The following is a 14,597-nucleotide window of genomic DNA, read 5'->3' on the forward strand; positions in this document are numbered from 1 at the left end:
GTCAATAAACATTTCAACTACTTTTATAAAAACAAAAAACACTCCATTCAAAGATGTTGAGTCACATTTGTTTGATAAAACCTACTGTAACATCTTAAAAACCTAAAAAGCATTTTACAGTTTTTTTGTGATTTTTTTTTTTATTTATACATACCGAATCTCAAAAATCTGGTTTACAAAATTTCCATACTAACAAACTGACATGAGATATACAGAGTTCTTGGGAATGAGAAACATCCGATGTGTGTTTACAAAATATGGAAAACAAAACAAGGGTGAAAGGAACAGGAGGATATTCAAGATGTACAGAATAACAGAAAATGCTCATGGGTTGAAAACTGGATGTTCAAAATCGACACAGGAGCACTGGTGCAGTGGGGACATCTTTTAAAAAAGTCAACTTTCTTGGTCAAATCCCATTGTTGAACAAATATAAACATTCCCATCCACTTTGATATCCCCAGCTTGACCTAAAAATGTGCTGAAATTCCCCACATTTTTAAAATAGATATAAAATTTTCTGTTTGCGTACGCCCAACGAGTTGCAGAAAGTTTGTCTTTACCAAAATGGGCGAGGGGGAAATGCTGTGAACAGATACAAGGGGGCATAATGCACCTCTAAAAAGCCAGTGGAAAGAGGAAGGATTTAATTTATAATAACAAAAAAAAAAAAAAAAAGGTTATAAAACATCGAATGGGGATCACGATGTGGGCAGGTGTCACAGGAAAAACAGTGCCAGGTGGAGGGATTTGTCCAAAAGGTTATGTGCGGGCGCTTCTCTCCGTCTCTGCAAGACACTCCCTGACCAGTGCACGGGCATGGATTATACCTGTATGACACAAACACAAGGCAAGTTTACAAAAAAATAAAGAAATTTAAAAAAACCTCAAATACAACAAACGCAACAGTCATTACTGCCAAGTTAGAGGTCTCTCATTAACCAAGAAAACTGAGTTGATTTAACCCATAAAAGTATTTCAAAGAAGACCCGCTAATGTTGTTTTCTTACCTAATTAGTGAAAAGTTGCTGTCATTTCATATTCCAGCTATACCTCAAAAACACTTTTTGGCTATCATGCCATTTAAAATTTTAACTTTCCTTTTATACTTTTAATAAAATTCTAGTTTTTGTGTTTTTACCCCAAACTTCCTGCATTTGTTTCCTATGGAATTACCCTATATTCTTACAAAGTGTGAGTGTCAGGAATATATTTTTGTGGACCACAAAGAGTGCAACCACTTAGGTTATTTTACACAACAAGAACTAACACACAGTTTATCCCCAGTGATTGTGTCACTGTAGACAAACGCTTGTGCCATTCACGGGAAGGTTCAGATTTTTACAATATAATCCAAACAAGCCCGTCGAGTATGGCCTAAAGATCTTCTTGGTTTGTGATGCACAAATCTGGACTCAACAAAATGGTGGATGAAAATACCAGAGAAGGGAAAAAAAGCACAACTGATCCTGTTCTACAATAAGACCAAAGGAGGTGTAGATACTGTGGATACACAAGACTTCTGGAATGATGCATTTTGGACACACAAGACTAAAGTGGAGATATTCTGGGTAATGCACAGCACAACACAAATCAAACACAGCATATCAGCACAAACATCTGTCTTGAACTATCAGAGTGGTGGAGGTACAGAACAAATCCCTGCAAACTTCAATGAACTGAAGCAGCTTTGTAAAGAAGAGTGGGATCATTACTCCAAAGATATGAAACTCAGCCATACAGAAAATGAGAACTTATTTTTAGTTATTGCTGCTAAATGTACACAAGCTACCAAATAATAGAGTGTACTTATAGTTTCACAGGACTGCACAGTCATGTGACAAACCTTATCTTTTAAATGCATGTATGCAACTCAGTTTCACTAAATTCTTCACTGTGCCCCACACTTTGACAAATGTGTCTTAGTGGATAACTGACTGTGATAACTTCCAGCTGTCATGGGGGGCTTTACCTGGCAAATTTCTTATAAATGTGTTTATTGGGCTTTAAGTCTTCAGCTGGAGTCAGAGACAATTTTCTTTATATAAAAGGATAATAACAGAGCACTGTTACTGCAGCTAGTAAATAAGCATTTTCAGAATAAGCTGTGTGAAATCCACATTCACCAAAGAGCTAAGGCAAGTGAACAGTTCACCAGTCTTCCTCTGATTCCATTTGCATAATAGATGCATTAAAAAAAAACAAAAAACTTCACCCCACCCCCCAAACACCGAAACAACAACAACAATGATCTGAATCCTACTGACATGCACTTTTGACTACTAAAACATACCTCTCTTTAGCCTCTCCATAGCGCTCTTGCTCCCTGCATACGTGGGCCTGATCTCACGGCTCATCTCCTCAATGACAGACAGGAGCTCACTGTAGGTGGACCCTTGGGACACTTTCACAGGCTGTTTGGGAAAGTAGTAAAAAACGTTAGTCATGTCACAGTTCCACATACACACCAGACATGAATGAAAAAATGTAGATTTTTTTTCTTTTTTTGTAGAATGACATGAAAAATATGTTTGCTTTTTACAGCAGATGTAACAACAATGTTCCCTCTAATTTTTCATGTGTCTGAGCGAACACACAAACTCCCTGAGCGGACCCTTGGACCACTGTGAGCAACAGCAGACTTGTGCACTGTGATCACGCCAGCATCGAATCCATCCAAGTTACATGGTTTATTAAAATAATCAAATTACAGCATTTACATTTATGTTAGACTACTTTTAATTAACTGCTTTAGCCCACTTACAATGAAAATTTAAAAGAAATCTTGTTCATGACCTGTGTAGTATGTTAACACTATTGGAAGTACAAATAACTTGAACTCCAATTTTGAAAACACAACTTTATTTTTTTTATAAAGCTCTGACTTGTATTATGAGTCTGAGGTCTGGGAGAGAGTCCTGTAACTCTCTGTCTGCAAAATACAGTATATAAAGACCAATGCTGGGCAATTAATTATATAGTTACTTCTTCAAAAAAGTAACTGAGTTTTGCAAACAACAAAGTTTTTTGCAGCTGTTTACCTAAAAGGTTTTTTTTAAACAAACATTTCACACTATTTACAGAACAATCAGGTGTTCTGCATCAAATCTGATGCCACACAAATTATTTGTGCCACCAAGAAAATAATTTCTGTCCACTATGATAAAGGAGAACATCAAAAGCCTGATACCTGCAGGCCTGACAACAGGAGATGCATCACTCCTGTAACACCTGTAACATTTAGTTCTGACACACACAACAAAACTATTGAATACACTACACACTAACTACACAAGATTTGCGCTAAATGTCCCAAATCACTCACATCTCAAAACCGCCGTAACTTCTAAAACTTCCTCCCGTTTCTTTACAACTAAATGCCATGTTTTGATTGCTCGACATGGTACATTTTTCGACCAATAGGAAAGAGTGGGGGTGTTTTGGTTTTGTCTTTGCTAACAGGCGGAGATTGCGTTCGAGCGTTTTCCTTATAAAACGCTGTTTTTACTGTTTCAGGAAGGAAGAAAGAAAACCAAACATTGTATATTTCTTTTTTTATCACAACTCTGGTTTCACATGACCTATCAACACAATTTAAAAAGTGGTATAAAGTCCAGACTTTTTCCCGTCTGTCCTGCTCACATCTCCAATGGTTGTACACGTTGTCATTAATGTGGCTTCACTCCACATCAGCCACGCCGCTTTGCTGGCTAAAACACCAGTGTCGGCACAGAAGGACGCTGTCATAGCTTGTCAACGACGTTGATTAGCTGCGTATATACGAATGTGAATCGCATCATTGGCTGGACTATGGGATAAGGTGGCATCGTTCTAATCCCATAGGGGAGCAGCCAGTCACTCACTGACTAACACTATAAAACAGAATTGTTAACGTATTTACTTTAATTTCAATTCAGGTAAGGATTTTTTTTGTGCGCAATGCAGATTTTTTCTGCACAGAGACTGTGCCAGCTGTGCGCAATTGCGCACGCGCGCAGCTTAGAGGGAACATTGTGTAACAATGATGAAATAATTATAATACTGCAATGATGTAGTATTGTAGTGTTCAAGTATTCACTGTCTCATCTAACAATAATGTAACTGCTCCCATGTCCTCTCAGAACTCTTTTGAAATCAAGTTCCCTTCAGTGGTTTCAATTTATGCTAATGAAACATGCTTCAGTCAAACCGTGACCGCCTTCCACTGCCAACAATATTTACTGTACTTAATCAATATAGCACTAATAAGTAGTGCAGAAAGGCACATTTTTTTCTACTACCTTAGAGGGTGACTTTACTGATAGACATTTCTATAGTATCTTCTTGTATGTTGTAATGCTTTAACTTAACTTACTTAAACTTAACTGTTTAACTCCTAATGCTTCACTTTTTGCTGGATGTATGGGAACAAAAACAAACTTCTGTGCAGCTTCAAATAAAGCAGATTTTATCACGCCTTTCAGAAATAATTCAGTAACAGTAAAGAGGTGAATTTAATCAAACCCCAGGCTGGGACATGAGTGTGAAAAGTATGTGAATACACAAGTTGTTTTTTTTTTTAATTTATTTACTCAGTTAAGGTCCAGTATTGACATAATCAGAGTGGTTGAAAATCCATGTTTGGTGACCTATGCTTCAGTAAAAACATGACAACTCTTTACTAAAGCAGTCTGTATTCAAGTATCAGAGCAATTAAATTGTTGTTGTACCTGAACAAAGCCCATGGAGGGCGGGCCAAAGTCACTGAAGGCTGGCCTGAAGTTGGACGACGATGGAAGAGAGGGAGAGGGCACAGAAGACCCTGGCCAGAAGGAGAGAAGAGATAGAACACATTAAAGGCTGAACCTAAAACACAAGCAATTTTGTTTCAAATGTAAAATCTTAAAAAATAGTTTAATAATACTATTATGCTGTATTGTTAATGACTGATAAAATATTGTGTGGGGCAGCACTGGTTTATGAAGGCAATGGGACTGTTGAACATAGTCACAGTGTGAACTGTTTTATACATACACACCACAGGAAACTGACAACATGCTAATAACGGCACTGCACAACATTAAAGCTGGTCCTAAAGTACCTGGTGGAGTGTGGTTGGAGCCAGATGGTGCAGGAGCAATGGGTTTGTAACTCATGGCGATTTCAGCAGGCAGCTCCCCGTACGACGTGCCGCTTCCTTCAGTCCCGTCAACCCGATACTTATACAGCTTTACAGGTGATGATGAGCTCCTAAGAGCTAATGCATAAAGATACACAGAAACACAAATGCAATTCAATCCATGAATAGAAGGAAGCAAAGGAAGCTGTGAATCAGAATAATCAGGAATCACCATCAACAAAAGTCGGAGAGGAAATGAGCACAATTGACCTTTCTTTAACAGCAGTAGCAAGACTTGTCAGCCTGGATGTGTTTGGGAGCAACACAAGCATTTTTTATGTAAAAACGGAGCACGTTTGCCTTAGGTCACACATTACACAACAAAATTTATGACCTGTCAGTGGAAACGTTTCTCATTCAGGTTGCTTTTGCAGCAGAGAGATGAGAAAACCGACAGGAAACCAAGGTCCTCACTGCGGACATTTTATACTCTGTGCTAAAATGACGCCTTTTCTTAGGTTCAACTTTAACATTTGAACTTTATGGCAAAAATTAACAGGCTTGAATTCAGAAAAGATCATTATGCTGTATTACATGATCATTACTGCTGTAGTCACATTTACTTCTGATCAGACATTCGCAGAGCACTTGTTTTGTACATAAAGCATAACATTTCTACCCATCCCCATGTCCTCTATATATATATAAATATTAAACCTTATACTGCCCCATTAATTATAGCAAAGTTATTGTGAAAAATTTAAAAAAAAAAGTTAACTCATTCACAGGGGACCAGGTGGATTTCAATGATTTTAGCTGACTCATGATAGTAACTTGCACTGTATGGGAAAGTACATTAAATCTTCCCATTCAGTCACAAAACAACAAGTGCCATTAAAAACATACCCATGCTCGTGTTCAACCAAATGAGCTTTCACAGGTCATCTAAGAGTCCGCTGGACTCTAATTTAACAATTTGCAGCAAAAACATCGTAATTACAATACAAGTTCCCTAATCTGTCAATGGTACTCTGACTGCAGAGAACCATAGCTTAATATCAGACTACACTGAATGTGTCAACCTGTGAACTGTACTTGTTTTGTGTTTTAAGCCGCCTCTAATGAAGCTTTTCATAGGCTGGGTGAGTGTGAATGTGGTCACTCAAAGTCGCACGAGGGGAGCCCAGAGGTGCTCAATGAAACAAAAGCTGACGTTAGCATTTACATAAAGCTGCCAAGCTAACTACTACTTGGTAACGTTAGCCGGATTAGCTTGCTTTTGCCGGTTACCACAAAAACATAAGTAAACCCCAACCAAACAGGCTTACCGTTTACATTCTAATACAGACAGCGACTATTAATAGCGTTAAACTAAACTTGTGACCACCGATGACACCTGAAACGATACAAAAAAGTGGCAATTTTGTACCTTTTTAGGGAGACGTGAAATCCTCTGTGGGACGCGAGCTCTGACTCTTCCTCAGTGACTGAGTCTGCGCAGACGAGGGGGCTGTTTTTTCTTTTTCTTTTTTAATCTTTACAGCGATTTGATTGGTCGGTTTACATGTGACATATGTCCTAAATGTTTCGTCACCAGAAACTACTACCGCGCCAAACCCGCGTCATACGTAGGGAAAATGAAAATACGAACGCTGAAACAAATGGCAGATATAGTTATAGATAAATACATTACGATATTTAGGAGAGAAATTCTTTCCCATTTACATAATAATTATAAAGTCTAGAAGAACTTTTAGACTTTGAAACATGTCTGAATAGTTAATATGAAATGGGAACATTTTACCCCTTGATGTACCTTCATTTTTCTGTTTTCACTCCCACATTTTAAATTTAAATATATATTTGCGTAACTTGATTGAATGCTTTACTCATGATAAAAAATTGTTCCCATTAATACTTTATTACATAGGTAATTACAATTCATGCAAGGGCATAGATAGATAGATAGATAGATAGATAGATAGATAGATAGATAGATAGATAGATAGATAGATAGATAGATAGATAGATAGATAGATAGATAGATAGATAGATAGATAGATAGATAGATAGATAGATAGTCAAGGCTGAGAAGGTCTGGACATGTGCAGAGGGATAATGGATATACTGGACAAGGGATGTAGAAGGAGAGAAAGGGAAAGATCAGAGGGTTGATGTGAAAGAGAAGAATGCAAGGGACAGGGTGAGATGGAGGCAGTTGAGGCGCTGCAGTGACCCCTTAAATGGAGCAGCCAAAGAAGAAGAATAGGATCACAAAAGATGTCCTTTTTGCAGTACTACAGCATGTTTACATGTTACACATTTCGATGTTTTTTTTCCTCGCTACCTAGCCTGACCTGTCTCCCCAATGTGATGTTTGTGTATTGCATGTACAGTCGGCAAGGTCGGTCATCTTCGGGAAAAAGACCTGCAACTGACAAATAAAGGCTATCTCATCTCTCATCTCACATTTCCTGTAGTAAAGCAGCGGTCCCCAACCTTTTTTTTTGCGCCACGGACCGGTTTATGCCCGACAATATTTTCATGGACCGGTCTTTAAGGTGTCGCGGATAAATACAACAAAATAAAACTAGTACCGGTACCGAAAAAAAGAACATTTATTCATAGCACACGTGAAAAGACCAAGGAAAACCAAGTAAACGATAAAAACGATAACAAAATAACGCTGAAAATTGATAAAAACCCTGAAAACTATACATTTCACACCTGAGCCTCAACTCTCGCGGCCCGGTACCAAACGACTCATGGACCGCTACCGGTCCGAGGCCCGGGGGTTGGGGACCGCTGTAGTAAAGTACCAACATTCGAGTTTAAATACACTGAGCTGAGCTTATGATAACTGTATGATGTTAAGTTTTCATGTTGATGATGTTAAGTCCTAATATGCTGTAATAGTTCTCAGATAAACTCGGTGGAATAAAAAAAAAGAGAAATATTCCCTCTTAAATACGGGAGCTGGAGTATAAAGTCAAAATACTAAGGTAAACTACAAGGACCTTAGAAGAGGTATAATAATTCAACAGGTTATTTATTTAATTTACATTACCTGAGGTGGTGGAACTATTCTAGTTTAGCATACAGATTTAGCCTCATCTGCTCCAAAAGAGTGAACAGACAACTATGATTTTGTGGAGATGCAATGTCATCATGCCCCTGCTGTAACATTATGACCCTTTGAAGTACTGGAATCAAACACTGTAGCACAAAAAGACCCATTTGCACTTCTGCATCATTATATTTTGGTACAGGTGGGAGATGTATTTATGGATGGAAAAGAGATCACTTTAACCTGCTCCAAATAAATCACCTATCATCTTAATTGCTGTTTTGACAATGCACTTGTTTGCAGTGTGAAAATGATTTTTGCTCATTTGCAGCAAGGCTTTACTGTCTGCAATGACAGACATTATTAAAGTATCATTACAAAAGATTGCACATTGTGTAAATTGTAAATAGAAAACACAATAATTATTTGCTAATTAGTAACATATTCAATGTATCTGAAAACACAAAGTACCAAGACAACATTGCAAATACTTGCAAATACTTGAAACCTTGTATTTTCTTGCTTTTAGAAAGAGATTTTTTAATTTATTTTTATTTATTTATTTATTTTTTGTCTGTCCCGTTTGGCTCTTTTGCCATCAGAATTGTTGTCTAAAGGCAAAGAAAGATGCCCAACGGATTTACTTTACCAAACTGACCATCCCAGCCTTGCCGTAATGGTCCATTTGATTCACCTTTTATTGTTTCTTTTATTTTCACTTGCTGAATACGGGACAGACTTGACTGGGGGAAAGAAGGGGAGAAAGAAAGAGGGAAAGAGAAACAGCTGAGAAGAGGGACGGGGGAGAAGGGCAAAAGACAAAAACCAACAGAACGGGCAGAGAAAAAAAAGAAAAAAAATGCATCTATCGATCACCTGTTGAGAAAGAAAAAAGAAAACAAGCAGAAGAGAACAAGAGTAATAGAATAAACAGCATCACAATGATATATGGGAATATGACAGTAAATACTAAATATTAAACATTATTGTGCAGCACATAAGATCAACAGAACACAGTGTGCTTTGAGGTAGGAGCCAAAAAGGGTGTAGTTTGTGGGTGTGATCACCACCACCAACGCACCGACACCTGAGGGAGTCCGCCACTGGCAGGGGAAGTGGTGGTGGGGGGAGATAGGCCTCCAAACCTTGGAGGGCCTGAGATGTCCCCAGAAAGGTGGCGTCTGATACCCAACCTGACATATAGACACAGACATACAGGCACACACAGACACAAACATCCATTCCCACCCTCATGCTCTCATATGCACTCACTCCACACTCAACCAACGTGGAGACAGACATAAAGAGACGCTGTACACACGATCACACTCCCCAAGCGTACTCTACGAACCGGGTCTAGGTACCCTTGCCCCTGGAGGGGGAACTGCACCCAGACCCAGGTGGTGTTACCCTTTTCCCTGCGGTGGGGGGAGGCAGACCGCCTCGACTCCGCAGCAGCAGGGAGGCCCCACACTCCAGACCGCAGTCGGATGGCCAACTCCTCCTCCTAGCCCCCCCGCTCCAGCAGGCCGCAGAGAACGGGGGTGAGAGAAGACTCCAAACCTCCCTCCACCTGCTCATTGTAGTGTTGATGCATGTGTGTTCTAAGGTGCATTTAAAACCCAGGAGGGCATGGAGCTACCTGCCAGAGAGCAGCAGGTAAGCGCATAGTCCCTCCTGCTAGCCCTCAATGTCTACGTGTATTTAAAATTGAGAGGTGGGCAACGACGCCAGGGGTGAGGTGTACACCCTGATGGACCAAACTATGACCCCCCACCCCCACTAGGTGATGGAGCTGATCAAAGGAGCCCAGAGCAATCGATCTCATGTGGAGAGCAGTTTCTGTATCAAGACTAATGTAATCTAATAGATAATTTCTATATTGGTTAGAATTAAGATTATTTTTATTTTTCCAGTTCATGAGGACTGTTTTCTTGGCTATGCATAGGGCAGTGAAAACCATATGGGCGATATTCTTTTTTGAAGTGACATTATCTAAGCTGCCCAACAAACACACAAAGGGGGAAGTTGGAATGTTACATTTCAGACACTTTGATAAGTCTTCACATATCTCGCGCCAAAACTTCTGAACTGGTGGACAGAACCAAAGAGCGTGGATATAATTGTCCGGTGAATTGGTTTGGCAGTGTGAGCAGTTGTTGGTAGACGTAAAGCCCATCTTGAACATTTTTTGAACAGATTTTTTAATTTAATGGCACCAACACATTTCCAGAAGGCCGGGAGCATTGTGTTGCATTGCGCTGCATCTCATCTTCTTTTAACAACGCTGTAACCCTTTCAGAACTGAAAGGATCATTTACTGTTCTTTTGAAAAGAAAGAGAATTGTTTTTCCATTCTTGCTTGATAAGCAGTACTGTTCAGCTTCTGAGCAGCGCCTCTGTGACATATTTTTCAAATCATAGGTGTTTTGCTGAAACACGCAACACGAGTAAAAAATGCTGTCTAGATTGCAGTATATCTGGATGCAAACTCTTAAGGCTACATATACAGGAATATGAAAAAGAAAGTGTCTAAAATACTTTATCCAGTCCTGTTAAAAACTAAGTACACGTTTACTTCTTTCCATAGGTAGTAAGTGCATAAGTAGCAGCTAGGTGCCGATAATCAAATTCACTTGATTAATTGATCATCAACAAGTATGACCAGCTCTGTCAAAACAGAAGTTTGGGCAGCTTGATGACAGCAATGTCAGTCATATTTATCAATTTTTCCCTATTGGTCACTTTGGATTGATGCCTGTGTCAGAAGTCTCTTCCTGTCTAATGAGGGTTCTTCCTCCTTAATATCGCTACCTTTCTACTGCTCAGAGGGGATCATCTAATTCTAAGGCAGGCAAAAGATTTTCCCAAGTGGCCACATGTGAACATCGAACTGTAGTGAAAGGCTGCACCAATAAGCTGAAGTTCATTCAGCTCAGTGTTAAATTTATCTCTTTGTAAGCTTATCGGAGTTGCCCTCCACAACAGTCCCAGGAAATATTAATTGGCCACCAATGATCTGAGTTCTGTCTTATACGTTGGGTCTTTAACTTGCTATTTCATGCATTTTAATGACACTTCCTCTCTGACAGGCACGTGCAGAGGGGGGGGGGGGGCGGCTTGAGCACCCGCCCCTTTCCTGATGGGTGCCCAAAGTGCCCTTTTGTTGAGGGAACTTTTTTTTTTAAAATTATTATTATTATTTTTTTAATGTGTGCGTGCGAAGTCCTGTCTGTGCCCCTCAACAATAATATTTAACTATTAATCACAGTTTTGCTAAATAAAAGGATCTGGCTTGCATCAGTCACATGATCACTATTAACCAATGATCGCCCTTGACGGCAGAACGCGCTGGTTACGAGCCGGGAACGAGCTCACAAAGAGCACGCGCATTTGTTGCGGTCCGGAGCTGTAGGAGAAACACAAGTTAACTCAGAGACACAGACTGATTCACAGACAGAGCCTAAATTATTTCTCACAGTTTTTTGTGTCCTTATGGTTCCAAGCGCTGTCACCAATCTTTGCATTTTGTTAATATCTCATGATACTTGTTTAATCAGCTACCGTCTCTCCTATGGACTTTTTAATGTCTAGAGTCTCAGATCAACACAGCCCTGCCCTCCAGCACTATCAGCAGCAGGAGCAGCAGAAACCCCTCAACAGCAACATTGTACTGTGGCTGTAGCTCAGGTGGCAGAGCAGGTCACCCACTAATCAGAAGGTCGGTGGTTTGATCCCAGGCTGCCTCCAGGATGCCAAATATCCTTGGGCAAGATACTAACGCCAGCTTTGCAGCCTCTGCAGCAGAGGGTGGATTATGCTCTTTTACCCACACCTGCAACTCAGGAGATAGCATTCGTAAATATTGCTCAAGGATGATGATTTCCCCAATGTCCTGAACGGTTTTATCTTCAGGGTGGACCCATTTTACATAAAGCTCCTTCAGCCGTGCATACAACTCTTTAGGGCTTTCTGCAGGGTTTACATCAAGAGATCGAAATCTCTGCCTATAGGTCTCAGGATTGATATCATATTTATAAAGAATAGCTGCCTTAACCTTGTCATAATTCAAAAAATCATCAACATCAATATGTACATATGCACCTCTTGCTTTGCCCGTAAGCAGCGGTACAAGGTGAAAAACCCAATCATGTCTCTGCCACCGACAGGCCATTGCAATGCGTTCGAAGGTAATCAAAAAATGTTCAATATCATCCTCGTTGGTGAGTTTTTGTAACTTAGGCTCCAGAAAATGGGACTGACCTGATGAACCAGTAACTGATATACCAAGACCAGCTTGAGGAAGAATGTCATCATCTAGAGATTCTGGATCAGGTGATTCAGCTGCCTGACCTTCAGGCACTGGAGAAGTGCGGGCTTGTGCTTCTACCTGTAACAACTGAAACTGGTGTTGAAGTGCTTTAAAACGTTGTTCTTGCTTTGCACTTTCCTCCTTCTGTTTAGCCTCTCTGGCCTCCTGCTGGCCCATATGTGAACGGAGAAGAGAGATCAGATCCGATATCGTTGGCTCCCTACCTTGGCCCTCAGTGCTGTCTACCCCTCCAGAAGCTCCATTCTCCTCCTGTTCTGCATCGACTTGTCCTTCTGAGCCCATTTGCTGGCTTGGTACATCTCCTCGGACTACTCTCACACTCCTTGCTCCTCTCTGCATGGTTTGATAAGGAGTGGGGAGAAAGAAAAAAAAACCCTGAAACTTTTATCTCATGCAAATAGTCATTTGCATGCAAGACAGTCCCATTGTTGTTCAATAAATGTGCCTTGTGAAAATAATTTTCTATTCTGTTGTAATGCATCAAACGTGTCTTTTGAATAATTTGATTAGCTAATTATCTTATTCACTAGTTATCTGGTTCATCATTTGGTTTTTAATTGTGTAGTGTATATAGCCTTTGTGTCTCAGATTCTATCATTGTATCCTGATATGAAATATTGTGATGATGCTAATTCTGAATGTTGGTTGTTGTGGAAATGGTTATTAAATAAACTAATCTTAAATCTCAAAAAAAAAAAAAAAACCCCAAAAAAAACAACTGTGCCTTTTTTGTGTGTGTGTGTATTTTTTTTTAAACTGGCTGTATCCCACTGCTGCCACCAATTGTCATGATCCAAGCAGCCAGGAACACACAGGCACAAATGTAATCTTCAAAAAAATGGGTTTTATTATACCCCCAAAAAGGACAAGATGATTACAAAAATTCAAAATAACAAAAAATAAAGTTTTTAAGAACCAAGTGGGCCCATAAAAGAGGTTAACTTAACAGACCGCCACTCAAAAGTCATTTAACAAAAACATAACTCAACAAACTGACCTGCCCAAATGAGAAACAGCTCCAGTTATATAGCAAATGAATAAACCATTATATACACCAAAGGTGAAAACTAAAGAGATAACAGCTAACCATCATTCAAGAAGAACCCCATTCCCCCTGCATGATCACAATAGATGGTCCAGTCCACTTTATTGGCTTCTGCATTTAAACCAGCTCCACCCTCATCCTCCTCTTTCAGCCAAACCAGGAAGGACTGGAGCGGAGGTCAGGTAACTAAGTATCTCAGTTGTGTGGTTGCATGCATCCATCACAATTATATACAGAGATTTATGGTACTGCAAACTTCCTGGTTTTCATTCAGAGCCAGAGTCCTAGCAGGCTTTCATTGCATTCAGATAAACAGCCTGTCTGGAGAGCAAAAGAATGATTGCATTTGCCAAAATGAAATCCCATAGCCATTATCAGATGAAAGCGCAGCCTTTTATTAGCTTTTTAAAAATTGTTGCATATTAAAAAAACAACAACACATGACACAGGAAGTTTTGAGCTGGATATCCCTTATCTGGATTTCCTGGATACACTGAAAACTCTGAAATATCTTTCAGCAGATGATTAGTCAACAGACTTTAAAAATAAATAAATAAATAAATATCAAATATTACGGTTCAGATTTCATAACTTGTTTGTGTATTTTTCTGTTGCTAAAAACAAGCAAAGAAAAATACCGCTGGCAAATCTTCAAGTCTAAAGTTTCTCAAAATGAAAAAACAGAAGTGCCTCTAAATTGTAATTAAGTAGTGTGCAGTACTTAAGCTAATGTGCTTAAGCCACTTCCGGGAGAGGCTTTGAAAGAAACGTTACAGCTTCAGTATAGAGCCACGCAGGTGCAGTGTGGATGGCCAGGGGAAAAATATGGAGTGAACCTAAAACAGAATGATATACAGGTAATTTGAAAATGTGCAAGATCAGGGCTTAAACCTGGTTTTAAGAAGAAAAAAGTAAAAAAAATAAAATCCATAAAACACAGAAAATGTCCTGGCAATTTTCTGCCAGCACGTTATACATTTTAAATCCTCCTTATTTTAAAACAGTACATTGCACATTGTGTGTATTTATGCATTTTTGTTCAGTACAGAGTCGA

At 39.5% G+C, this 14,597-nt stretch overlaps 1 protein-coding gene across 1 annotated transcript; it reads right to left on the reverse strand.

The window, feature by feature from the left end:
• Positions 1-120: 120 nt before the first annotated feature.
• On the reverse strand, positions 121-6,606 carry cdk2ap2 (cyclin dependent kinase 2 associated protein 2). The gene is made up of 5 exons (XM_085409867.1): positions 6,528-6,606; positions 5,081-5,236; positions 4,710-4,801; positions 2,294-2,414; positions 121-830 (listed from the first exon to the last, which is right to left on the reverse strand). The coding sequence occupies exons 2-5, from the start codon at positions 5,133-5,135 to the stop codon at positions 763-765; spliced, it is 336 nt and encodes a 111-aa protein (XP_085265993.1). The 5' UTR covers positions 5,136-5,236; positions 6,528-6,606; the 3' UTR covers positions 121-762.
• Positions 6,607-14,597: the final 7,991 nt, after the last annotated feature.

Source organism: Rhamphochromis longiceps, linkage group LG6, assembly GCF_057381845.1.
Source record: "Rhamphochromis longiceps isolate RC_006_pf linkage group LG6, R_longiceps_female_GT1.1, whole genome shotgun sequence".
Lineage (NCBI taxonomy): Eukaryota > Metazoa > Chordata > Actinopteri > Cichliformes > Cichlidae > Rhamphochromis > Rhamphochromis longiceps.

Excerpts from the sequence above, each read along its gene's own strand:
- cdk2ap2 (XM_085409867.1), bottom strand. The coding sequence starts at position 5,135 with ATGAGTTACAAACCCATTGCTCCTGCACCATCTGGCTCCAACCACACT. Across the intron at positions 4,802-5,080 it reads CTCCAACCACACTCCACCAG|GGTCTTCTGTGCCCTCTCCC; the intron begins GTACTTTAGGAC and ends CCTTCTGGCCAG. Across the intron at positions 831-2,293 it reads TATGGAGAGGCTAAAGAGAG|GTATAATCCATGCCCGTGCA; the intron begins GTATGTTTTAGT and ends TGTGTCATACAG.